The sequence below is a fragment of the Alosa pseudoharengus genome, unplaced genomic scaffold (genome assembly GCF_046254945.1).
Source record: "Alosa pseudoharengus isolate Yale_2024_CS ecotype anadromous, Long Island Sound unplaced genomic scaffold, YU_APseudo_1.1 YU_APseudo_1.1_scf_21, whole genome shotgun sequence".
Lineage (NCBI taxonomy): Eukaryota > Metazoa > Chordata > Actinopteri > Clupeiformes > Clupeidae > Alosa > Alosa pseudoharengus.
In genome coordinates, this window is record NW_027468674.1 from 8,071,330 (window position 1) to 8,098,643 (window position 27,314).

The window sequence follows — 27,314 nt, forward strand, 5'->3', positions numbered from 1 at the left end:
ACTGGTGCAGCGCTTCACTTTCACTTCACTACCATTAAGAAACTGTCACTATGCTTTCATGTGCCACTGCTAGATTATTTCAGGATGACTGCATAGACAGGCATGGACTGGCCATCGGGCGTACGGGGCAATGCCCGGTGGGCCGACGCACATTTTTGGGCCGGGCTGTCATGATTTAATAATAATAATAAAAATATTCACCGCGACGGTATTTGAGACACGAAACGCGGCCCATTGGTTAATTTTCTTGACGGACATTGGGCTAGTCCTATGACATCTCTCAGCCCTCCCCCTCCCCTCCCAGGGTTATCCAATTTTGCCATTTGAGCTGTCTGACCGCGGAGAGAAGTGAGTTTCCGTCTGTGAAATTGTGAAAATGGATAGTAGGCCTAATAAACCACAAAAGCGCAAGGGGGGCGCACAGAAGCTGCGAGACAAAAGGCTAAAAAGCCTACAAGTGGACGCAGCAAAATGTGTCAAAATCACAGAAATGTTCACCCCAAGGTCGACTGTTACAGCGGGTGCAGGGCCGTCGACATCGAGTGCACAGGCTGAAGGAGTGGAACACAGCTTTGATGTGCAGTGTAGTAACAAAGAGGAAGGAGAAGTACAGGTGGATTCGGAGGAGGAGGAGAGAAACGTTACGTTTGATGTGCAGTGTAGTGACAGGGATAAATCCTTCTAACTAAAGGTAGTGAAAATGCCCTTAAAACAGTCTAGGGTTCTAAGGGCTAAATGAATAAATGTAAATAATTGGTGAACTCTGATGTCTTGTCATTGCCTCTCATTTGACCTGCTTTCTCATCTGCTTTGCCCCTCAGCATGAAGATGAGGATGGCAAGAGTTCGGTACCACCGGTGTGCTCTGGTCAGTGCTGTGGCCTTCATCCTCTGCTGTCTGATGTACCAGATGTACCACCACCTGGTCTTCCCATTGGACTCAAAATCGCCCCCTTTCTACCAGATATACACACATACATGCCCTTTTTGGTCCAACATATCTCATAATGGCACTGCCTCAGCACCAGCAGGCCTCTACACTGTCCAGTGGAACTTTACATGCTCTGCCAATGATAGCACAGAGGTCATTCCATCACACCTGCCCCAGTCATACCAGAAATTCTTACGCTACAGGCATTGCCGAGCATTCCCAATCCTGCTGACCCCTTCACCTTGCGAGGATGACCTCTATCTGTTGTTGGCCGTGAAGTCCACAGCTGTGAATGTAGACCGCCGTGCTGCATTGCGGGACACCTGGGGTCGTGCAGGTAGAATCCAGGGTCGGCGAGTTAAGCTGGTCTTCCTGATGGGCCGCTCACAAGACCAGGTGCCGGGTCACGACCTCCAGCAACTGCTGCAGTGGGAAAGCCGTTGCTATAGGGACATCTTGCAGTGGGACTTTGCTGACATCTTCTTCAACCTGCCTCGGAAGGAGGTGGGATTCCTCAGCTGGTTCTCTCGTAAGTGCAGCAGTGCGCAGTTTGCGTTCAAGGGCGACGACGACGTGTTTGTGAACACAGGGAATCTGGTTGAGTTCCTGACAGCCCACAAACCTGAGAATCACCTGTTTGCTGGATACATCCACAGACCTGAGATGCCTGTCCGAGACAATAACTCAAAGTATTTTGTCCCTGTGGAGATGTACCCAGAGGGGAAGCTCTATCCACCCTTTCCAAGTGGCGGTGGATATCTGATGTCACGGCAGACTATGTTGGGACTGGATGTGGCGGCCCAGAAGGTGAAGCTGTTCCCACTCGATGATGTCTTTCTGGGCTTGTGCTTGCAGCAAGTGGGTGTAAAGCTCACAAACCACAGCGGTTTTCTGACATTCGGCATCAGCGATGACCTAAATCTCCCCTGTGTTTATCGTGAAATCATGCTGGTGCATCAGATGAACCCGGTAGAGATGCGGGACATGTGGTTGCGGATGCAAGACAGTCCACCATGTGGTATTAGTGGGAAAAATCTTTGAGAGAATCCTACTCTGTGGATGGGATCACACTTTTTTTTTACACAGTACATTGAATGACAAAAATACAAAATCTATAAATAATGTCCTTTAAATGGTTCTGTCATGACTTATTTAGAGCAGACAGTTCAACATATTTGGTAATGAAGAATAAATCAGGTTTTGATGTTGCTCTTCCAGTATGCAAATCATTACATACTGGGGCCGATCAGCTAGTCATCCCCAGAGTCAATACCAAGCATGAAATGGCATTCAGCCATTACTCCGTCCATCATTGGAGATTATATCTGTTTTAAAAAGAGACTTAAAACTGCACTGTTTGTTTTTTATTGTACTCTTTTAATATGCCATATGGACTGTTTTATAGTCATATGTATATGTATTCCTCTTGTTGATTTTTTACTTCTTTTTATTGTATTCATTTTCATTCTTTTATGTTCCTTTTACTAGGGCTATTTCCATTTCATTCGTTTGTTATGTCTGAGTCTTGGGCTATTTCCATGTAATTTATTTGTTTGTTTTGTCTATTGTTGAAAAATAATAAAAATGAACCGAACCATGCTGCCAAAAAACTTTGGAAAAATTGAAATGTGAGATGTAACGCTGGAACCTTGTGTAAATAAAAGAAATGTTAGACCAACAAAACACAAGGGGATGGTGAGGGAAATTATTGAAAATATGATTTTGAGTTCTGAATGAAGATGTGCTTTGCTTAAACATATTGCTACTATGCTTGGCTGTGCTTTGCAATTGCTTTGCTTCGCACTGCCATTCATGCATAAAAACAAAATGTGGGATTGCAATGTAACTTTGTATGCGACATAACCAATTTCTGAAATGTAACTTTGTATGCAACATAATACATTTTTGAAATTCAATTCAATTCAATTTATTGTGCTTATAGAGCGCCAAAACATTACACATGTATCATGGCACTTTACAGAATGTAGGCAATCAGAGAAAAAGGAAAGAAAGGAAGAAAAGAAAAAATATTATGTTGCATACAAAGAAATGTAACTTTGTATGCAACATAATATTTTTTTGGTATGTGAACTTAAATGTGGCTTGATATATTATACAAGAGAGTTCCATTATCAGCATCATAGCAAAGTTACTTCTATACTCTTTGATCATAGTTGGCCCCACAAGGCTTCCGTTTTAACATTCCATATGTTATCTTAATGCAGCGGAAGTAGATTGGGAACCAAAAAGAATGTTCAGGCATTGTTTTTGTTTACCTTGTTGAAAGGGTCTATAATGGCTCATATAATCATGCTTATGCACATGTGACTGGGTAAGGAGCAGAGCGGAGTGTTTGTGTAACCACACGTAAGTGGGCTGTTTAGAAAGCCTCCACTAATAAACCACAAAAAGAACATTGGGTGCTTAGAAGGTGTCTCGGGGAAACGGTACCCAGAAAAGCAAGCGAGACAGAAGCAGACATGTATATCCTGTTGGGTGGGGGGTCGGAACACAGTCAATCACTCTGATATTGAGGAAACCACACCACTTTGTGATTATATCTGCCCCTGTTTCAGGTACAGTCATGCCCTCTCTTGTTATTGTAACATCTACAGTTGTGTAACATTTGCTTACTTTAAAATCGAATGTGAAAATGGAGAACTTTTGTATGTCTTTTATTGTGGCTAATTCGCCTATTTCACGCTGCCATTTTGAATATCCACTAGGTTGACTCACTTCCGGTTAACAATGGCTTATGGAGAATCTAATGTTAATGGAGCTATGTACAAGTTTACAAGGAATTTGCGGCATCTGCGAAAGATTAGTCTATCACAGGTGGCAGAAATTGTGGTACTGCACGAAAACTGGATCGGGGATATAAATTGCTCCATTAATAATTTATATATAAATATGAAGGTAAAGTCAGTCAGCTAGCTATGGATAATACTAGATTAGACACAACAGCTTGTAAATGCACTTAAATAAGGCAGTGTAACAAAATTATCCTGTACTTCTACTAAACAATCAGAATTGAATTGTGGATATAGATTGTTCCATGAACAGTTTGTTTTGTGAAGGTAGTGTTGATGTTGACTAGCTAGGTGGCTAATGTCAGATCAAAACACGACAGCTTGCACTTCAATAAAGCTGTGTAACGAAATGATCCAGCATTTTATTTTTTAAATGATTACATGCATGTTGTCTGCATCAGTCTTTTTGAAGGGGATGCATTGGCCAAATTATATTGAAAAGACGCACAACAAATAGCTATGGTTTGTCAACACCAACGTTGTAGGCTATGCATCAATAATCGACAAACGAACGTTACCCTGTGCTTTGTGCTAAACATTACTAAAGCCTACTAGTTGATTGATGGATGACATATTCCTTGCAACAGTGTGATGTCTGAGACCTGGGCGATAGGAGTGTACTACTACTTACGGTACCTAAAAGGCAGTCTTACATAAAAAGCCAAGCTGGTATATCATTGTTTAAATGCCTTGTGTGTATGTCTGTTGTTCATATGACCATCATTTGTATGTTATCCAAAACATTTCACCATAGAAGCACACCTAAGTAGCAAATTGTTCCGACACTATGCAAGACAAAACTCTTATTTCTTTCCCCAAAGATTTACAGCTCCCACAGTTGCGTTCCGCCAGTGGGTGTTCCCATTTGATTGGCTGGTGCCTTCTGTTGTTGTCCATCGGTGCAGCAAAAGTTGAACTTTTCGACGCGAGTGACGGGAGCAACGTGACGCAATGGACCCACAATTCAGTTCGGCAATGAATGACATAAGCCCAAGTGGACGGGATGTGTCTCCAGCAATGCACCGCACGCAGCTGTGTGTGGGAGCAGATAGTTATTTTTCCACGAGTTCAGCTTCAGAAACAGTGAAGTGAACACACAGTGAGGTGAAGCACACACTAACCCAGAGCAATGAGCTGCCTGCTACAGCAGCGCTCGGGGAGCAGTGAGGGTTTAGGTGCCTTGCTCAAGGGCACTTCAGCCGTGGATGTGGGCATAGGAGAGCAGTGCTCAACCACTTTCCCCGCCCACATTTTTCCTACTGGTAAGGGATTGAACCGGCAACCTTTCGGTTACAAGCCCGAAGCCCTAACCAATAGGCCACGGCTGCCCCCAGGTGTGGAACAGAGGCCCTTAGTTTGCAGCTGAGGTCTTTGATCAATCAGGAACCACAGCAGAAAGGAAGTCATCATCATGATGTGATTAAACCAACCAACCAACTGTATGTGCTCAACAGAAAAGGCCCATTATGTGATCTCACAAAACAACGATGTTGTGTGATCTAAAGTAGTATTTAAAGGAGAGCTGCTAGTTCTCCGGGAAGCATTCCGTAATCGGATCTTCCCTTGTACTATGTGCGAGTAGCCATCTTTGTATATCTATCTATCTATCTATCTATCAGTCTATTGTGCAAAGACCACATCATAAAACACGCATTAGACTGGAATCCACAGGGCAAGAGACACAAAGGTCGCCCAGTGGAATGGAGAAGAATGCGTGACCAGGAGCTCAGGTTAATCTAGCGGAGAGGCAAGAAGAGACATGATGGAGACAAGTAGATAGCTATTGTGGAAGCCCTACAGTATGTATGGAGTAAAACCGAATTTGAACTCATTTTCTCTCACGCATAACTTAATAACTTATCCTCGCTGAAAATGTCGCTCTTTGCACTTTCACATTCAGTTCTCACTATTCAGTTTCAGACTGTGCAGTTCAATTTCCGTCTACCGAGACAAAAACAGCTGGCCGCTAAGGAAGAGCGGTCGAGTGCAGATCAGTTTTGATCACAGCATGGGAGCATGGGTTTTCACACAATGTTATGAATGAAATGTGCTTTTTTGGAGGCAATTTGTATCGTAGTGTGGCTGACTTTAGCTCATTAATTGCGTTAGCTGTGCAATATTCCCCACTCATCCGCTCCAGTAGGGAGAGGTGGTCCAGAGGTGAATCCCCCAGCCAGCTCGATGGTGTTTTATGCCCCCAACGTCGTCTTCCAGGCAGTGCTGCACCTTATCCTAAACCTAACCCCAACCCTAACCTTAACCCATGCCTAACCTTAGTGCCTTCCAGGCAGCGCTGCCTTGAAGACAACGTTGGGGGCATAAAATACCAAGAAACCCCCCCAGCCACCCCTCCTCCATTCCCTGCTCAACTTCTCAGCAGCAAGCACAGGCGCCTGCATAGTGCATAGGGAGCCCACTCCCCACAGAGTGCCATGTGATTGGCTTGACATGCAGATGAGCGGTAGGAAACGGATTAGCACAAATTAAAGCTAAAAAATACTACCGCATTTGGATACCTGTGTGAATAAATAAGTAATTAAATACATGTAAGAATATGTTTCATGCTTTCAGAGCAATTTGGCTTTTTTTTTTATTTTCATTTTTTGTAAGTTTTGTAAAGATGTGTGTGTGTGTGTGTTTGTGTGTGTGAATGGTGCTGTAGTGTGATTCTCATAACTGAAGCAGTTCAACTGAAACAGATATCTATCTATTGGTCTCACACACACACACACACACGCACGCATATATACAAACCACTAAAAATTATTCATTTAAATGTTAATGTATCTGTATCTCTCTCACACAAACGTACGCGCACAAACACACACACACACAGATATGATTGTAAATCAGTTAAATTAGATAACAGAAAGTCATACGCACACACATGCATGTGAACGGATGTGTGCGTGCATGCATTCATAGACACTTGACGGCACAGAGTTGATTGGGACAGAGATAGCAAAAGGAGCAGGAGGTCAGGCTTCGCTCAGAAGGATCCTAACAGCCTCTTTGCCTCAACCACCCACAGGACCCATCAGGGATGGATTACTGAACGGGCCTACCGGGCCCTGGGGCCCAAGCCTCCGCGTGGAGTCGCTACTATGTTCTCCAACCTACTCCTCTTTCCATAACTTTACATTTATGCATTTAGCAGACACTTTCCATCCATACTTACACCTACTCCTCTTTCCATAACTTTACATTTATGCATTTAGCAGACACTTTCCATCCATACTTACACCTATTCCTCTTTCCATAACTTTACATTTATGCATTTAGCAGACACTTTCCATCCATACTTACTCCATCATACTTACATATGTCATTGTATCCATAATTTACACTTACATATGTAATTTCATCAATACTTACCTTACATCTGTCATTTCTATTGCAAGGGACTACATTGTCCCCAGAGCAACATGGGGTAATTATGTCTAGGCTGACACCAGACATAATTTCACTGCATTTCTTACTTCCAGTAACTATATGCATGTGACAATAAACTTCCTTGTGTCCTTGTATCTTTGTAAAGTGCCTTGCTCAAGGACACAATGGTAACAGCCGGGAATTGATCCGACAACTCAGGCTACTGCATGCTAGCCCAGCTCCTTAACCACTACACTACCACTACCATTTAAGGAGTTATTTTTCAACATTTTCTTACGGATGCATTTTTGCATCTTTGCCCAGGGGTCCAGTGGCTCATAATCTGTCCATGGGTACCATGTTCAAAACAATCATTTATTAAAGAGATCCTCTTAAGATACAGTGTATTTTTTTGTGTTGAGACAAATCAGACAGGTGTCAAAAGTTACTCGGATCCGACTGATTTGGGGCTCAAATCTGATTAAAACTGCAAAGTGACTGCTTTACGACCCTCAGGAACCCTCTTCAAAATCATTGCTCCTCAAAAAGTTCTGTGTCTGTTTCCAGGGTGACTACATAAATGTTCACCTGCTACCTATCTGACTGTAATAAAGACAAGTTACGTTTTTTTCAACTGCTTCCATATTTAAGTTAAGTTACTTGTCTTGAAGGAAATGTGTCCTCTGTGTAGTGCACACACATACACACACACACACACTAGGAGCAGTGAGCTCACCAGGAGCAATTGCATTTTCCTGTTAGTACATTTGTTTCTTTTTTGTTGTTGTTGTTCACAGTACAGTAACATACAGTATTCATTACTGTAATTCTACTTCATTTTACTGTAAAACCTGCAATGGGGAAAATTTGTAACCTTATTGAAGTATTTTCCATTTTTGAGTTTCACATAAAACTCAAATACTGCTTGTGTGTGTCATTACTTTACATGAATAGGTGTTGATTGAGTTTGACTTTGGCATCGAGGTGAGTTGTTGGCCTTTGAATGGCTGTAGTTTTGCATGTGAGCAACTGGCAAAAACTGTAAGCAATGTTAAGGTTGTGGTTTTGCATGCGAGCAATTAAAAAAAAAAACTGTAAGCAATGTTAAGAGGGTTTTGCTCTTGCTGATGTGCTGTTGCGATAAACATCATAGATAAGCTTCTCTGAAAAGTGTGTGTGTGTGTGTTTTGTGTGCTTTAAATGCCTGTCCAGGGCCATTTTGAACATTGCATGTGTGTGGTGGGGGGGGGGGGGGTTGTTTGTCTCCATGCTGACTGCAAGAATCTGATTAAAACTGTGTATATGTAGGCGGGGGGGGGGGGGGGGGTGATGATATAAAACGTGTGGTATAGATGTGTGTCTTTATCTCCATGCTCACAGTAGGAGAACTCAAACTGCAGACATGAACCTCCAGACTTTGTTGTATGTGATGGTGTTGCTCTGCAAACTTACAGGTGAGGTGTGTGTGTGCGTGTGTGTGTGTGAGTAACCTACCATATGTTACAGGTGAGGTGTGTGTGTGTGTGTGAGTAACCTACCATATGTTACAGGTGAGGTGTGTGTGTGTGTGTGAGTAACCTACCATATGTTTGTTTGCAATCTTGCATGCTGCTTTCCAATTTTTCAACTGAGATGTGCGTGTATGTGTACAGTGTGTGTGTCTGTGAGGTGTGTATCTAATGAGTTTGTGTGTGTGCGTGTGAAAGAGAGAGAGAGAGTAGCCTGCATGTGTTGTGTATGTGTTAAAAAGTGTGTATGTGTGGAAAACGCTCTCAGGATGTCTTTCGATCGTGGGGGGCCGTGATGCGCACAGGGGGGCGTGGCCCTGGATGGTCCACCTTGGGATGCATTCTAAACATGACAAGACTATGTGTGGAGGATCACTGGTCTCAGATCAGTGGGTCTTGTCTGCAAGTAGTTGCTTGAAGTAAGCACAATTTCTGCAAGTGTTTAAGGGTATGCATGTATTTGTGTGTGTGTGTGAGTGTGTATTTATGTCTACACAGGGTGCCATATATGCTGCATAGATTTTATGTGTATTTTATGTGAGCATATACTGTATATGTGTGTGTGTGTGTGTCATCATCAACTTTATTGCCAGAATCAAGGTTTATTCAGAAGACACAGATATTACATTACTGAACAGGTCACTTGCACTATAGCGCACATGGGTTTCTTGAGCAGTATCCTCATACAGTCATTATAAGCAACCTTAAAGGTGCTCTAAGCGATGCTGGGTAACGTCACTTCTGTTGACTTTCAAACAAAACAGAGAGCTAGCTCGCTACCAGTGTTGTGTGTGAACGAGTTCAAAAGAACGCGTTCATTGAACACGCTAATTTTTTCGTGAACGTTGAACTGAACGCAACACATTTTTTAATAAAGAACTTAAACGTGAATTAGTTCACATTATGTGTCATGAACGGCAGACATCACTGTAAATGAACGTTGGAATTTGTTTTCCATTGAAAACTGAGTGACATCTGTTTTCTCTTTTGAAACGCAACGAGAGAAAGTTCCTCCCTCCTGTATTCTCGCTGGTGCCGCTTAAATCATGTATCACCAGACAGAAATGGTTTGGACATTGTGTGCGCAATGCATTGCGGGCAACGTAGTGTCCGGCTGAGAATAGTTGAATAGCATACTGACTTCCGCACAACGTTACCCGTGATGAATTGCAGCAGAGCAGGGTAGGCATAGCAACGCCGCGTAGCAGGCAACGACGAGAGCGCGGAGGGCTGGATTTCATTGCACTAAGTATAGAACTGGTCTACCTTGTCTGTACTGCTGCAAGTTTCATCACCTGGTAAGAAACCCACAATTGCAGTGTCATGAGCAAATGTCTAATGAGCAGCTTCAAAGAACATATAGTGATTTCTAGCTCGTAGTGTGAAAAAAAGTATTTATTTAAATATCTCACGAAAAAAGTAAAATGAACTGAACTTTGAACTAGTTCAAAATTAAAATTGTGAACTTTGAGCGTGAACTGTTCACTTTGAGCATGTATGAACTGAACTTGAACTAGTTCAGAAAAGCTGTGAACTGGCACAACACTGCTCGCTACTCCCTCCCCCTCCCTCCCGTGCTGCTCCTGTGCAATTGAAACTCTCCTAAACGTGCATCTCGTCTGTGATTTGCTGGAACAGTTTGTTATGTTTTTATGGGCTAGGTTTGTCCAGGTTGTTTTTGTTGCCGTTTTTGGAGCCTGGGCTGTACACAGAGATCGCATTTTTTTTACAGTGTATTCAGGACACAGGCAGCTAGCGGTTGGTTAGGTGATGTTTGCAGTAAGTGACATAAAATGTGTAGCCTAAAAAACGTGTGCCATTGCCAAAAACATCGCATAGACCAGTGTTTCCCAGCCTTTTTTCCCCCCCTTGCCCCCTTGCCTGTGTCTAAGACAAGCCAGGGCCCCCTACCCAAACTCCTACCCGCATACACCCATAAAAAGAATAAAGTGATTAATTACAAACTTATAAGGTCAGAGGTAATAAATAGCTACATGAATTTAAATGTATTCTGTATAATATGGATTATACAGAATTTTGATTATCCAATTGGGTGTGTTATTTGGATTTTATACATTTAATGTGCGCAAATATAATTTTGGTAACCTTACAACGTCAGCCCAGGCAACATTGTGCGGACCCCCTGCAATCTCTGGCGACCCGTAGTGGGGTCTGCGGACCCCAGGTTGGGAACCACTGGCTTAGAGCACCTTCAAGCTTCTGCATGCTTGCCTTTTTAAACTTAGTCCATAAGGGAGCAGTATACAGAGGAGTGCTATGCTTTAACAGGCTAATTTTGACGTCATCCGTGCTCATGTGGAATTTTGTGACATTTATATACTAGTCCAGCTTCTTGTGCCATAGGATAGCCACACCCCCTGATATCCGTCCTCTCACTATAACCATAGTAAGGTCCGCTGTGGAATTCTCCAACTCCGTCATTAAAAGAGTTCCATTTTCCTAGATCCTGCTTAGATAAGAAAGTTTCTTGCAGACATGCAATGTCGCATTTTTGCAGCAGGTTATCCGTAACCATACGTTGAACGTCGAGTCCTATCTCCAGCAATATTGCCGACACACAGCCTCCGACAGTTATAGGACGCAACACGTACAGTATGTTTTGAAGATTAAGATAGCGGCGCCGCAACTCCAACAGGCCCCGACAGTTATAGGACGCAACACGTATGTTTTGAAGATTAAGATGGCAGAGCCGCAACTCCAACAGGCCCCGTTGCAACAGGTGTAGAAATGGTCGTGCTGGACCTTTTATCTCTCGCTGTGCCCCGCACAACAGAGCCTTCAGGCCATAGCTCCGGATTATACACTGTTGCAACATCCTCACACTCAACGCTTACTTTAAAGGAGCTGTATCTGGTGCTCACAGTTACAATACATTCACAATGAACATTCCGGCCAAGTTTTTCTTTAAGGAATGTACTCAGTGCCTCTCTGCATGAAGATCTGGAGAGAATTTTGTAGCATAGACACTAACCTGTTTTGTTTGCACCACTTTTATGTTACTTTGCGCACTCGTGCCAATAATAGGCTTTGGCCTCCTGCGCGCAGGTTTGTCAGTGCGCTGCTTCCCCGAGGCAGACTGGCTCTCGGCCCTCTTTTGTCGGCCTTGCATCACCACAAGGCAAGGCTCCATTTAGGTGAGTTTGAAAAAGCAACTGTATCTATAGAGCTTTCATTCGCAGTGGATGCCTTGGCAAGCGTCCCAGCACGGCCTACCCCAGCTGCCTCCATAGACAAAGCTGGAGCCGGGACATCGGTCGTGGAAGATCCGAGACCCAAAGGTGCTTGCATCTGCAGACAACTCCACGCCGGAGAAATCCACAGAAGAGGCATTTGAGTCATTTGAGCAGTTTGTCCAGGTCGGGGTGGTGAGTTAGCCAGCGTGGCTACCCTGGCTGGTATACGCACGTGCTCATCTACACAAAGTTCACCCAGCGTGCCGTCCGCAAATACAGATGAACAACAGCTCCCTCTAGTGGGCACGCCTGATCTCTCTCTTTCCATCTCTCCTAGTTGTGGGGCTTAAAGGTCCCATGTGTAAGAATTTCTCCCATCTAGTGTTTAGGGATTATATTGCAACCCTATAGAACTACGGTAGCTGTCGCACATCAAAAACATACAGTAACACCCAATTCACACCAAAGATCGGCGTCAAAACGAAAACGTCGCAGAAGGAGTTGCAGCGGTGTGAATTAAATGGTCCACGTCATTGCCAGCTGCTGCAAGCCATCGCAAAGCATTTAACATTACCATATCTAGTTTTTATTTTTGAGATTTATGTAGGGTTCAAAATCAAGGCCGTAGTGTCTGCGTATGTGTGTTTTGGTGTGTGTGTGTGTGTGTGTGTGTGTGTGTCCTTTATTTGTTCTGTCTCCTATTTGTGTCCTTCCTGTCCCCTCTACTGTAGTATCTGCCCAATCCAATAACCGTATAAACAAAGTAAACCTGTGATTCATGTCTGTCCAGTGCTAGTCTCAGGGAATCTATTTTCCTGGAGCGTTTGTTTGCTCGGGTCGGGGAGCTGAGCCTGAGGGAACCTTCTGGAAGGCTGGTGAAGCTGAAGCGGGTGGTGCAGCACCCAGATTACAGATGGGGTGAAACAAACCATTCGTTCTACAACGACATCGGTCTGGTGCAGCTGCAGGAGGCCGTGTCCTTCTCCGACACAGTGAAGCCCGTGATACTGCCCAGCCCCCGAGACGTCTTCAGCCCCGACACTGAGTGCTGGGTCACTGGATGGGGTGATGTAGCTGAGGGCAGTAAGTGTGTGTGTGTGTGTGTGTGTTTGTCAACATCTTAGTGTCTATGTGCAAATGCCTGCATGTGTGTGTGTATGTGTGTGTGTGTGTGTGGCTGCATTTGTGTACATTTATGTGCGTCATGTGTGTGTGTGTGTGTGTGTGGCTGCATTTGTGTGTCTGCATGTGAGTCATGTGTGTGTGTGTGTGTGTGGCTGCATTTGTGTGTCTGCATGTGAGTGCCTGTATGTGTGTGTGTGTGTGTGTGTGTGTGTGTGTGTGTGTGTGTGTGTGTTTGTGTGTGTGTCTACGTGTGCAGATGGTTATCAGATCTGTGTCCCTCTGGAGTGAGCAGCATGTTCATCATGTGTGTGTGTGTGTCACTTGTCCTCCTCCTCCTCCTCCTCTTCACTCTCTCTCTCTCTCCATCCATCAGCACCGCTGGGTGGGAAGCAGACTCTCCAGGAGGTGCAGGTGTCTCTGGTTGATGATGCCACATGTCGTCGGATCTACCCTGAGACGACTGACCGCATGCTGTGCGCCGGTGACCTGAGGGGAGGAAAAGACTCCTGTCAGGTTAGTGTGTGTGTGTGTGTGTGTGTGTGTGCATGCGTGTGTGTGCCTGTGTGTGTGTGTCACTTTTAAATCACTGAACCAGAGCTGGAACAGGGAAATAGCATATAGTGATAACCTTGGGGGCATTTGCCATGAGATAGTGATAACCTTGGGGGCATTTGCCATGAGATAGTGATAACCTTGGGGGCATTCACTACATCAAAGTAAATCAACACTGTAAGGCACTGACAAGGCTCAAAACACCATTACATTTCTGTGATGCTGTAGAGGGTCCCTGCAGACAAACCAAAGTATTTGTACATGAGTTTGTAAGTGTTCAAAAAGGGTATGAAAAGGACTGTTGTGCAGTCAGTGCATGACCTGGATACATCTTCCAGTCACCACCATCTTGCTAGGAGAAGTAAGTGTGTCTGGGTGTGTTGCAGAACATACGTGTGTGTTTATTAGTGTGTGTGTGTGTGTGTGTGTGTGTGTGTGTGTGTGTGTGTGTGTGTGTGTGTGCAGAGTGACTCTGGTGTGCCCCTAGTGTGTATCCTAGCAGGAGAGGTGGAGAGGAGGTTTGTGCAGGTCGGCATTGTCAGCTTTGGGGAGGGCTGTGCTCGTGTGGGAATACCTGGAGTCTACACACACGTCCTCAGCTACACGCAGTTCATCAGGGACACCATTCAAGAGACAGAATGCAACGATCTGCCACCTTTTGAAGCGTGTTTTCTGTAAATAGCCAGTTGTAACATTAACTTAAAAAAGCGAAAACATGGAAAATCGCATAGCTTTAAATTAAAATATGTTTTAGTCATATAACTGCTTAAATCCAGCTTGCTCAAAAACAAATAAAAATGTGCAAATGCTGCAATGATAGATAACCAGTACGAAACAACTTAGACTTAAAGTGTTTTTGCTTAGAGGTTTGTTTTCTTAAAGCATGAAATTGTTTTTTTGCTTACAAAACTTAAAGAGTTTTGTTTAGACTTAAAGAATGTTTGCTTGAAACATAAAGTTTGTTTTGCTTAGATATAAAAATGCTTTGTGTTAGATTTAAAGTGTGTTATGCTAAATGAAATGTGTTTTGAACATAATGTACTGTAAGAACATGATGTGAGGACATAAGTAAGAAACTGTGACCAGTGAACATAAAGGCAACAGACGAGAGGAAGACGAAATAGAGCTTAGCTCATGACAAGACGGGATAAGAACAAGGTGTCAAAAGAGAACCGCCCCCCACGGTCTAGTGTTATCCAATTGCGTGCAGTGAGATTTTTAAATGCATGCTTGTTGCCGCCCCTCGAGTTGGGCCATTACATTGTTCGTGGCCAGACCCTTAATCTTTCTAGATTACCAGGGTCTGGATTTTCCAGACTACCGTCCCCCTTGACTGTGCTCTTCTCTTGCCTTCGGACCCCGGACCTGAAGAAACCTGTCTGATAAATACAAGTGTGTTTAGAGACTGAACCTGAATTGTAGTAGATCATTATAGGATATATAAATGAAAAGAGCTGTCTTTAAGATAAACTTTAAATTTAGCTTAGATTTTTCCCTATGACGGGATAGTTAAAGCAACACCAGAGTTCTTTGTACCTTAAAATAATGTTTCCAAAATTGTTTCAGTGGTTCATCAACTTGTAACAGGGTGAACGGCACTTCTGCATTCGATTCGCAGCCATCTATCGGCTATAACCGCACTATGTAAGTTTGCCAGATCGGGTAGCGGATCTGTAGTTCGATGGAATGAGACATAAGAAACTACAAAATTGACTTGCATGATGTCGCAATACATGGTACTTTCATAAAATCATGCAACATATTCTACCTTGTCTATGGACATAGTTATTTGCAAAGCCGTTGCTGGATAAACAAATAGCGTGCGTGCGACAGAGGAAAAGTTCTTTGGTGTTGCTTTAACTTGCTCTTAGCCCTGGATGGGCAAAAAAATGTCAGTAGCAAGGAACTCTTGACCTCTCTCTAATCAGAAATACAATCAACTTCTGCAAATACAGCTCTGAAGTTTTTTAACTACATTATGAAGTACGAGCCAAGAGAATAGGGAACAAGGACTCAGAGATAGAGAGAGACTCTGAAACAATCCACCCTTGTTAGCCCCAAACCCCAGATTAAGGAATTTGATTTAGATAGAGAAACCTTCCAATCTAGTCAATACTCTCGTATATCCTAAACCCGTCGAAAAGGGGCCCTCGCATCAGAGACCTACACTGAAAAGTACTTCCTCTTTTTGTGCTGTGAGAGCCTCACAGCCATAAGACAAACACACACACACACACACACACACAGACACACACACACACACACAGGAGTAGCGGAGCCCTGTAAACAGTAGAGTAGACACAAAACGCAACACAGTGCAGATGTCCTTTTTTAAAGTGAGTGAATATTATTCAGTAATAGTTGATTGTGCATCTCAACCAGTGGTGGAGGAAGTACTGAAGTACAAATACACAGAGAAATATTTACTTTAGTAAAAGTAAAAGTACCACAATGACAACCCTACTTAAGTAAAAGTAAAAAATACCTGCTTTTAAATGTACTTTAAGTATTAAAAGTAAAAGTATTTGCATAATGATTTATTCTCTTAATATCTATATTCTAATAGAAAAATTAGTATGGGCTGTGGCATTTTAATTAAGCTAGTTTTAGGTTATACTCGACTAGATAGTTTTAAGCTAATGCAATTGTGCTTACCATCTGTGGCCCAGTTTACATTCTGACCTACAATTCTAGAGACTGTAATTCTGGTCATCTACTAGGGTGATCTGCTGAGTAAAATATCATTCAGCAAAACACGAGAGCCTGAAGTTTAACGGGGTAGACAAGGGAAACGTCGGGTGGATCGTAATGCCAATTCTGCTGATTGAACAGAAAAGTTGCTGAGGAAGGTGTCTTTATGATTAGGTTCAGTTTCACTTGCGCAGACGCACATAGACATTGAATGAGCGCTCACATTTCTACCCCCAATTGTAGGCTATGCCTCTTTATTTGAGAACAGATAACAGACATAGAAAGGCACAGAACACAGTTGCATGTACAGTGTACAGGGTCTGGTGAATATAGCCTACCGAATGCAGAAGGCTACAAGCTCACGCTTTGCCTGGTCTAGACTAGAAGCTTATGTTTCAAAGATTTAGAAGCTGGGCACGTAGCGCTCCAGAATCTTTGGTAGCAACCCCGCCCCCTGGTAAAACAAACGTGTTTGTCAGAGAGAAAAAAAATCTGATCATAAAATGTATCGTAAAAAGGAACGATGGTGTTGTAGAAATGTAGCGGAGTAAAAGTACAGATAATTGCTGTAAAATGTAACGAAGTAAAAGTCAAAAGTATGCACTATAAATTCTACTTAAGTAAAGTACAAATACGTGGAAAATTTACTTAAGTACAGTAACGAAGTATTTGTACTTCGTTACATTCCACCACTGATCTCAACCCCTTCAGCTGCCCACTCGTATAACCCTCTGCAGGGCCACATTCATCTTCCATTACATTTGCAAATGCTTGATGTACTTGATATTCTGGTGTTATTGCTCTTAAAATAAAAAGCACACAATTTGGAACATTTTAAAATCAAGTGTGTTTCATTTCTTGTGTACACCGGTAAGCAATTTAAATTGATAGATAGATAGATAGATAGATAGATACTTTATTGATCCCGAAGAAATTCAAGGTCTCAGTAGCATACAGACATCACACACAACATGCACTTACAGCAGAAAAAGTAATATACATATAAAAAAAACTCCACTGTACAATAGAGACAGTAGAAAGATAAACATGATACTAAAATACTACTGTAAATACTAAATATACAGTACGATATAAACTAAATCATAGTGTGCTTAAGGATGATCAAGCATGTCAGGTCAGGGACTGAGCCTGTAATTCAGTGCGCAGCTGAGGATGATCGCTTCCATGTTGTCTCTGTCAAGGGTGCCATGGTCGTGGACCCCTCAACAGACACAAGCAAGATGCAATATACAGTTGAAAGGGTGAGGATAGTGCAATATCAGTATAGACTGAGGTTTAAGATTAAAAAATAAATATAGTGCAAGGCAGTTCAGTGCAATGATTATGTATTAATAATACTATTGTAACTGTAAGGTTGAAGTACACATGAGGTAGATGAGCAGAACAGTGTTGATTGACTTGTTCAGTGTGAGGGCCACTAGTGGACAGTACATACACACACATGGAGAAGGTGAAGATCCAGACACACTATGCAGAGAAGTCTATCTCTCCTCTTCCCTTAAGTGAAGCATTGAACAGTTGAATGGCCCTGGGAACAAATGACTTCCTGAGTCTGTCAGTTGTGCATGACAGTGAGTGAAGTGGCCAAGGCTAGGCAGAATGCAGTATTCTATTCAGTTGTTCAGGTTGGACTACCCTAAACAATGGAACGCTAGCATGCTAGAACGCCTTTTCCCAGTGCTAGCTATACTGTATAGCTCTGTGCTAGCTGTACTGTTAAGCCCATTGCTGTACTGTAGGCCCAATGCTAGCTGTATTGTACAGGCTGCAGGGCCTGTATTACATTCATCACACAGACACTACATGTCCACATGCTTGATGTTCTTCTTGAGGTTCTGCTGGAATCATTGCTCCTGAAATGAAAATCACACAATCTGAGCCAAGCTTCTCACATTCGCTCCTTGTCTATCTGTTGATTGTATTGGTGTTCATGAAATGATATTCAATAGAACAGATTACATTTGTCTCTTTTTCAGTGCAGATCCTCAACCATATGTTCGATGATAAAGGCAAATATGTTTTCCCATAAACACCAACGTGTCTCATAGTGGTCTGCTAGCCGTGGCCTACTGGTTAGGGCTTAGGGCTTGTAACCGAAGGGTTGCCGGTTCGATCCCCCGACCAGTAGGGAAAATGTGGGTTGAGTGTGGTTGAGCACTGCTCTCCCATGCCCACATCCACGGCTGAAGTGCCCTTGAGCAAGGCACCTAACCCCTCACTGCTCCCCGAGCGCCACCGTAGCAGGCAGCTCACTGCGTCGGGATTACTGTCTGCTTCACCTCACTGTGTGTTCACTGTGTGCTGAGTGTGTTTCACTTATTCACAGATTGGGATAAATGCAGAGGCCAAATTTCCCTCACAGGATCAAAAGAGTATATACTTATACTTAATGCACACTTTGTAGCCAGCTGCATGAATATTAGCTTGCATATCACATGTCTCATGGTTGCTAGGTTACGGGGACGCTGGCGAGACACGCCGCTCCGTCTGGCATCATGTTTTTGTTCGTATTTATGTACTGTTCGTAATTTTATGTAATGTTCTGTTAATTTTTTGTATTTCTTTTTCTAGTTAAATGTAATCACTCTTTATTTATGTTATTTTCGATCGTTTTTGTGTTATTCTTAGTCCTTTTTTTCTGATGAACAAACTCGGCTGACACCATGAACGTCAAGTTAACGTTAGCTTCCATTGGGCTGATGTGCGCCTTGGCTAGCCTGCCTTATGTCTCTGAAGTCCCTCATCCATCCGTGATGCTGCACATCCAATGTCTGGATGGAGGGATTGCTCAGCAAGGGTGCCTAACGTCAATCTGCAAGAGATCTGCAGCTGCCACGACCACCGAGCTGCGGCTGACATGCGAGCTGCCATGCTAGCATCTACCGGTGCCTGGAGTCTGGATTGAGTGCTAAGAAACTGATGACAGCGTCAACCATGAAACAACAAACAACAAACGGTCACTGTCTAGGACCACCGAGCTGATAATCAGCAGGGTCGCCCATCACAAATTCGGACTGTGTCCTTCCAGTGCTCTCCAGACTGCCAGTGAATTCTCCGGTTGGTCAGTTATAAAGAACTTTGTTGGTGTTGCATCGTGAAGACACAGCTGTGCGCAGTTTTCACGCGAGTCATCATTGCCCTTGGACATTTTCAGCCGGTTGGAAATTGGACTAATTTTTATTTTTAATTTGTATCTATTTTATTTATTAATTTGTTTGTTGTATGTCTTGTATGTCTTGGTGTCACGGGTAGCCTACGCTGGCGACTACGCCGCTCCGTCCGGCATCTTTTGTGTTTGTTATTTCTAAAATGTAGTTCTGTCTTGGTGTCACGGGTACGCTGGCGACTACGCCGCTCCGTCCGCTATTGTCTTTGTTAGTCTATGTGTCATTGACAATGTCTTATATGTGGAGCGCTTTGGGTTGCACTCTGTGCACGTTAAATGCGCTATACAAATAAAACTGACTTGACTTGACTTGACATGTGCAGGACTCTGGAGCACCTATTTGTTTTCTTCTGTAACAATGTGCTGTCAGCTAGTAAGATGTATGACATATGACGTTGAAAATAAATTAATTAATTTGGAAGTGTGGTGGTTTATACCCAGGGCTGCCAACTTTTCAAAAAACCTTGGAGTGAGATTTGGTGGGGCCAACCAAAATTTTGCTGCGGAAATTTTAGTTTGGCTCATTCAGCATTATACCGTACAGTAAAAAAAACGTACATCAGTGGTTCTCAGGTGTAGGGACCAGGCATGGACGGATTATGAACTTTCGGGCCCCTGGGCCCACATGCATTAAGGGCTCCCCACTAATTGTCGCATATGTGGAAGGGGGGTTTGGGGGTCCTCCCCAGAATTTTTTTCATTTGTTTGATGTGATTTCCTGTATTCTGGTGCATTTTGGTAGCTTAGAAATCTAGACACACCCTAGCGGCAGCAAATGACATTTGCTTCCAGGGCTAGTCTAGCAACTCTCCGTTGGCTTGTAAGCTCGAAAAATTTAACTTCTATCAGGCCAATCAAATCGTCTATAGAGTCGTTAGGGGGGCATAACATAATGATTGATGGCAGAGTTGCAACGGTTTGGCTTGAATTCCCTGCTACTTGAAAACAAAGAAGATGGATATTGCTGTTGGCCAACAGTGTGACACGAGTTAAGCTTGTTTTGAGATGGCAAAAGTTTGAACTAGCCAACTAGCTCCGCTGGTGGGAAAACGCATGGGACTCAGTGCTGTCCTATTGCGTGCAGAGGGAATTTGAAAGACAACCGATTATCCCGCCCCTCGGACTGAGCACTGCAAACAGTGAGTGCCCAGACCCTACATTTGAATGTGGGTCTGGCTCGTCAGGCTAGCATTTTGGGGATTGCCAATACTAAATTCAATCAGATTCATAACCTACATCCTGATGTGTTGATATTGAGGCAATGATTCCATGCAAAGGCTTGGGCTTCAGGGCCCCCTGACACCTTGGGCCCCTGGATCTGGCCCCGGAAGGCCCGTGCAGTAATCCATCCCTGGGACCAGGGTCCCAGAGTTAAATGAACATTGGTATCAAAGGGATCTAGCCTACTACTACTAGGACCATGGGCGTTGGAGGCATTCTTAAAGTGGGTGATTCCGCACGTTCACCTGATGTGTGATATCATATGTATAGGTTTAGTTTAGTTGAACCTCATCTGCCAGGTATTTTACCTACCAGGTTGATACTTCAGCGTGAAAAATAGCCTACTCAATAATACTCAAAGCATACCTGAAGCCGGGGAAATGCGGGGGGAATGCGCCTGGGACGGCTTCTGAAGTAGCATCGCAAATGAGAGAAAATTTAGAAAATTCCACAGACGGGGTGCACTTGAACCCTTTCACCGTCTCTGAAAGCATAACCGTGTCTCAACAGGTAGATCTATAGATAGGCTAAACTAATTTTTCAGGCATCTGACCGACCGGGTTGACACTTCAGCGTGAGAAATCGGGGGTGTGGCGTGTGAGTGTGTGAAACTAATCAAATGCGTGTGTCTCACGGCCAATGCGTGAGAGTTGGCACCTATGCCTGATATTCCAGAAAATGCTTTGACAGGCAAACCTTGTGAGTAAATCTCACGTTGCCCTTCCTCCCATTGCTAAATGAAGATGGAAAACACATGCACAGTCCGAGGCTACAGTCCACACTCACTCTGGACAGAGAACTGGACAGCATAGTCAGGGCTTTTTGAGACATGATGCTGTGTGCTAAGAGACATGCTAGCAACAGACACTAGCATCCTTAGACCTTTCTCTTGCTAGCCCTTCCAGCTCCCAGTCCATATGGCTACTAGTTTGTGGAGCCCAGACCACTGCAGAGGGTTGACCTGTGTAGCCAACACAACACAGGTTACATACACCTTGACCGCATTCCGTTCTATATTACTGCACTACCATAACTTGATACAAAAGTTAAAGTAGCTGCGTCTCAACATTGCTTGGCAACCATTCAGATAGAGGAAATATACTTCTTGGCTGAAGAATGATTATCTATGAATTAATCGTTACATTTCTCATTGCTTTGCCTTTACTTTATGAAACTTTGCCAGGTATTTATAGCAACAGTTTTAGAAAAGCAGTAAGCCACTCGAGTACGTAGGTTACGCTGATTCTAGAACAGCTAAGGGGCGTTGTTAGGCACGACACGCTAGCGTCTACAACACCCCTTAGCTGTTGTAGAATCAGCGTAACCTACGGCCTCTCGGGGGTTATTGCTTAAATACTGTATGCTTTCTTAATGAAGAGGACAAACTGTAGTTTAGGAACAAAATAGAATGTTCAAGCATTGTTTTTGTTTTTCTTGTTGAAAGGGTCTATAAGAAATCCTCAATCTTGTTTATATTGTTATCTTGTTAATCCCTGGTTATAATATTGTAACGTTCAAAGGTTTCAGGACGCCAAGAGTTATTCAGAGCAAGCTTTATTGGCTCACGAACGAGGGCAGGGACACAGACCCAGAACACAATGCAAACAGGGCAGGTCAAGCACGCACACACACTACACATACAGGGGAGGACGCAGCCTCCCACACAAAAAGGATCACACACGAGGGAGAACTAAAAGGGAAACATGTTACAATAAAGACGCTAACATTACACACAAAACTAAGGAGAATACCGACATAAACCCCCCCAAACGTTCACCCTCGAGTCCCAGCATGCCTTTCGGTGGAGAACGCTAACACAGTCTTTATGCGCCGACGCTACAATATGCACAATATATTCCAACTGTCTTCAATATACAACTGTACATGTGCAAACATGAACCTATTGATCAAGTAGAAAGAGCAAAAGTCAAATTCATCAATTATTACTATCATTGTCATTATTATTAGTAGTAGTATTCTATGTTTCTATGTATCTTGTATGCATCTCTCTCTCTCTCTCTCTGCATGTGTGTGTGTGTGTGTGTGTGTGTGTGTGTGCGTGCGTGCTCGTTTGTATCTCTCTATCTGTGCATGTGTGTGCGTGCGTGCGTGCGTGCGTGTGTGTGTGTGCTTGTGCGTGCGTTTGAACCCTGTATCTCTCTATCTGTGTGTGTGCATGTGTGTGCTTGCTTGTGCGTGCGTTTGAACCCTTTTGAAGACGTGTGCATCTTGATTGCGTTCTACCAGAGTTATATAATTGTGTGTGTGTGTGTGTGTGTGTGTGTGTGTGTGTGTGTGTGTGTGTGTGACTGTTTGAAGCATGTGTGTGTGTGTGTGTGTGTGTATGGTCACTGTATTTAATAACTGTGCTCTCGGTGCATTCCAGCAGACTGCAGACATGAACCTCAGGGTCTGTCTCTGTGTGATCCTGCTGCTCAGCTCAGCTACAGGTGAGATGCCCTGTGTGTGTGTGTGTGTGTGCGTGCGTGCGAGCATGTACATGTGTGTGTGTGTAGGTGTGTGTGTGTGTGTGTGTGTGTGTGTGCGTAAGTGTGTGCGTAAGTGTGTGTGCGTTGCTAAAGGTGTCTATTTGAAATTAGTTTTTATTTGTCAGTGGGCCCTACTAAAAGTCTAATGATGAAATGCTTTCTAGTACAGACTTTAAAGCAATAATCCACACTTTAAAGTCCTCTCAGCTGGGCCACCCATAGTGTTCTGTTTCTATTTATAAATGTACATACTGTAATTGCAGTATACTATTCATCCTGCACATACACTTATTTTAACTACTCCTCTAATGGTACTGTTACTACATAACTGTACATATCTGTCTATATGGTTCATACTGAATATCCTTGTTTATTCTGTTTTTCTTCTAATATATTACTATCAATACGCTGCATATATCTATATTATTTTTACTACTCTTATAATGTTACTGCTACTACACTGCACATATCTGTACATGTTGTTTATACATTATTCATACCACATATCCATATCTATTCTGATCTTATAAGGTTACTGCTAATACACTGCACATATTTATAGTTACATTTATTTTACTGTAAACCATTCCACCGTCTTAGCTGTATCCTATTGTCTACTGTATACTGCACTATCTCTCTGTTTTTTTATGCACCACTTGTCAATGCTGTGTATGTCACATTGCGCTTTTCTGCTTTTTTTGGTTAGATGCAAACTGCATTTCGTTGTCTCTGTACTTGTACTCCGCACAATAACAATAAGGTTGAATCTAATCTAATTTAACCCTTTAACTGCCTGCTCAACCGTTTGGTAGAGCACACTTTAAGACACCATGGGCCCTATCATGACATTCTAAAGTGCATCGTCACTCGTCAAAAGTCTATTCAAATTTAGTAGGATGTCCAGTTCACATTGGGAGGGTTTTCGACCTCAAAAGTGGAGCGCATGGCGTAACAAGGTGTTCCTAGGTCTTTTAATCAGTCATATGGGTGTGTTTGGGGCGTAACATCATTTTAAACCAATGAGAATGACATCTGTCATTCCCTTTAACGGCGCAACGCGCGATATGTCAAATAAATGCATCGGTATTTTGGCATTCAACGGGGCATTTGAAGGAGGCTGCTTGCGAGACCGTATGGAATAGTCATTCTTAAACCATGCTTTACTAAAACTTAGCATAGCCTTCACGCATTTGCACTCGTCTATTATTTGAACTCATTGGCAAAGTGAAACTAACTTCACCAAGGAGTCAGTCAACGACAAGACAGTTATATGCAGTTACTTTCACTATTGACTGACAATGGGTTACCATCGAAAACATAGGCTGGAAAAAGCAACACTTACCCTAATGTTGCTCAAATGACTGAATAAAACAACATTTATCCTGCAGAGGAGTTGCTTATATCTCGTGACAGTGCGTCTTCAGCTGTGCTCCATACGTGTCTCTCACCTCTCCCCTAATCACTTTTAACCGTCATTACCAATTTGCAAATGATGGTGAATAACTACTCATCATGAGATGTACAGTATTTCGTAATATCTTTATTCTAATTATGTTTACCATTGTAATCGTGCAATTTCTAATGCTTTGCATGGACGTGCGCTGGTGTGCGTTCATGAATGATAGAAGGATGGTGCGTGCACCTGCCAATATGACTGTTGACATGCGCTCTTAAAATAGCATATGAACAACTCGCCATTGACTTCTGACCAGGTTTAGGTGGTGTATGATAGCGATTTTTAGACAACGCGCCAGGGCCCGCCCTAGGTTGTTAATTGCCACACCCCTGGGCGCAATGCTTAAAAAATAAAGGTGCAAAATACCGAATTCAATTTCGCGCGACTGAAAAACGAACTGTACGCCATGCGCTGGTGCCCCAAAATATAGCCCCATATCTTACCAAAAAAAAACAAAAAACTGTTTTGAGTTTAAAAATATGGGGCTGTATTTTGGGTCACCAGCGCATGGCGTAATACTCGTTACTCACCCGCGGAAAGTTGAATTCGGTATTTTGCACGTTTATTTTTTAAGCATTGCGCCCAGGGCTGTGGCTATTAACAACCTAGGGAGGGGACTCGCGCATTGTCTAAAAATCGCTATCATACACCACCTAAACCTGGTCAGAAGTCAATGGCGAGTTGTTCATATGCTATTTTAAGAGCGCATGTCAACAGTCATATTGGCAGGTGCACGCACCATCCTTCTATCATTCATGAACGCACACCAGCGCACGTCCATGCAAAGCATTAAATTGCACGATTACAATGGGAAACATAATTAGAATAAAGATATTACGAAATACTGTACATCTCATGATGAGTAGTTATTCACCATCATTTGCAAATTGGTAATGATGGTTAAAAGTGATTAGGGGAGAGGCGAGAGACACGTATGGAGCACAGCTGAAGACGCACTGTCACGAGATATAAGCAACACCTCTGCAGGATAAATGTTGTTTTATTTAGTCATTTGAGAAACATTAGGGTAAGTGTTGCTTTTTCCAGCCTATGTTTTCGATGGTACCCCTTTGTCAGTCAATAGTGAAAGTAACTGCATATAACTGTCTTGTCGTTGACTGACTCCTTGGTGAAGTTAGTTTCACTTTGCCAATGAGTTCAAATAATAGACGAGTGCAAATGTGTGAAGGCTATGCTAGGTTTTAGTAAAGCATGGTTTAAGAATGACTATTCCATACGGTCTCGCAAGCAGCCTCCTTCAAATGCGCCGTTGAATGCCAAAATACCGATGCATTTATTTGACATATCGCGCGTTGCGCCGTTAAAGGGAATGACAGATGTCATTCTCATTGGTTTAAAATGATGTTACGCCCCAAACACACCCATATGACTCATTAAAAGACCTAGGAACACCTTGTTACGCCATGCGCTCCACTTTTGAGAACGAAATCCCTCCCAATGTGAACTGGACATCCTACTAAATTTGAATAGACTTTTGACGAGTGACGATGCACTTTAGAATGTCATGATAGGGCCCATGGAGTCATATCTACCACTTGAGTACTACATGTTAAGCACAAAATATTTACTCACTACCTCTGTAATGTCGAAGGCCACACCTTCTCATCATACACGATTTAAGAAATTATTTTACGCGGTTTCGGCAATATTTTGTGGAGTCGCATCTATCATTATTATGTTAAAATGAAGTGGAATAACACATGTATTAACTTACATTAAAAATATATACATATTTTCATGGTCAAATAATTTTTCGAAAACATGCTCAACCAAACGGTTGATAAGTCAGTTTATGGTAAAAGTCAGGTCCGTATAGATAATACTAGAAAACATGACAAAGTTTATGAATTAATCATATTAACCATATACTGTTTTCAAATGTATACTACTACTGTAAACACAGCATAGGTATGTTTAAAAAGCATGCATATGCATAAAATATATCAAATAGGCATATTAGCTATGCAATTCAATGCATTTTGGCCTGTACCATGAAAAAAACTGATTGAACTATATAAACCATATATTTTCTGAAGGCTTAGACCCTCAGGATGTAATCTAACATGACATGAGACATGTCCCACCCTCCTCATTAGTATGCTGCCCATGCATAATACATTGGGTATTGGTAAATAGTGAAGCGCATTAGTGAAGCGCTTAATAAAAGTGAATTTGCCACTGACTGAGTGTAAGATAAGAATAAGCTTTGCATCATAATAAGAACTAGATGTACCGCATAACGGTACAAAATATGACTGCCGCTCAATCCTGTACATCCGTTCCGCGAAAATAAATCACACTAATCAATTTGTCTCCATCTTTTACTCCATCCCCCACTCTTGACATTTTTGTGTATGTTTGTTTGGCATGCCTGTGTGTGTGTGTGTGGCTGCACAGAAAGTAGGCATGTGGAGCCAAACGGCTGTGAGGTCCATGGTTAGTCTGCTCAATCTTTTAAGAAATCGAAAAAGAAATCGCCGGCAGATCAGGTTAAGTACACCCAGCCTAGTCCATGACAGGCACCCGATAGAACCAGTGCCATGGTTCAGGTAGTTATTTAGGAAAAACTGCATTTTTTAGGTTTCGGGGGGCCCAGCGCGGTGGGGGAGTGGCCCCCGGGAACCAAATGAAATTTTTCCGTAAAAGTGTAGTGGGGCTACATACCCACCAAATTTCATGTGCCCCGGTGGTTCAGTGTCCCGGGTATCGTTGACCAAAAATTCAGGAAGTAGATGACGGGGGAAAAAAAAAAAACTCT

General features: G+C 42.9%; 3 protein-coding genes across 3 annotated transcripts in view; all 3 read left to right on the top strand.

Annotated features, from left to right (window-relative positions):
• The first annotated feature begins 822 nt into the window (after nucleotides 1–822).
• On the top strand, nucleotides 823–1,971 carry LOC143138707 (N-acetyllactosaminide beta-1,3-N-acetylglucosaminyltransferase 4-like). The gene has a single exon (XM_076299124.1). It carries the CDS (start codon nucleotides 823–825, stop codon nucleotides 1,969–1,971), a length of 1,149 nt encoding a protein of 382 aa, XP_076155239.1.
• Nucleotides 1,972–8,473: 6,502 nt separating this feature from the next.
• On the top strand, nucleotides 8,474–14,896 carry LOC143138390 (tryptase-2-like). The gene is made up of 5 exons (XM_076298869.1): nucleotides 8,474–8,566; nucleotides 8,889–9,039; nucleotides 12,605–12,897; nucleotides 13,313–13,452; nucleotides 13,957–14,896. The coding sequence occupies exons 1-5, from the start codon at nucleotides 8,515–8,517 to the stop codon at nucleotides 14,167–14,169; spliced, it is 849 nt and encodes a 282-aa protein (XP_076154984.1). The 5' UTR covers nucleotides 8,474–8,514; the 3' UTR covers nucleotides 14,170–14,896.
• An 8,086-nt stretch (nucleotides 14,897–22,982) lies between these two features.
• LOC143138391 (trypsin II-P29-like) overlaps nucleotides 22,983–27,314 on the top strand; it is a 10,593-nt gene continuing 6,261 nt past the window's right edge. Inside the window, exon 1 of the mRNA XM_076298870.1 lies at nucleotides 22,983–23,040. Within this exon, the coding sequence (XP_076154985.1) occupies nucleotides 22,989–23,040 (52 nt within the window). The 5' untranslated portion in view covers nucleotides 22,983–22,988. The remainder of the gene's footprint in view (nucleotides 23,041–27,314) is intronic.

Bases quoted from the DNA above. Each gene is read 5' to 3' on its own strand.
- LOC143138707 (XM_076299124.1), top strand. From the start codon at position 823: ATGAAGATGAGGATGGCAAGAGTTCGGTACCACCGGTGTGCTCTGGTC.
- LOC143138390 (XM_076298869.1), top strand. From the start codon at position 8,515: ATGAACCTCCAGACTTTGTTGTATGTGATGGTGTTGCTCTGCAAACTT. The intron at 9,040-12,604 runs GTAAGCACAATT...ATGTCTGTCCAG, and splicing joins TCTGCAAGTAGTTGCTTGAA to TGCTAGTCTCAGGGAATCTA. The intron at 12,898-13,312 runs GTAAGTGTGTGT...TCCATCCATCAG, and splicing joins GGGTGATGTAGCTGAGGGCA to CACCGCTGGGTGGGAAGCAG.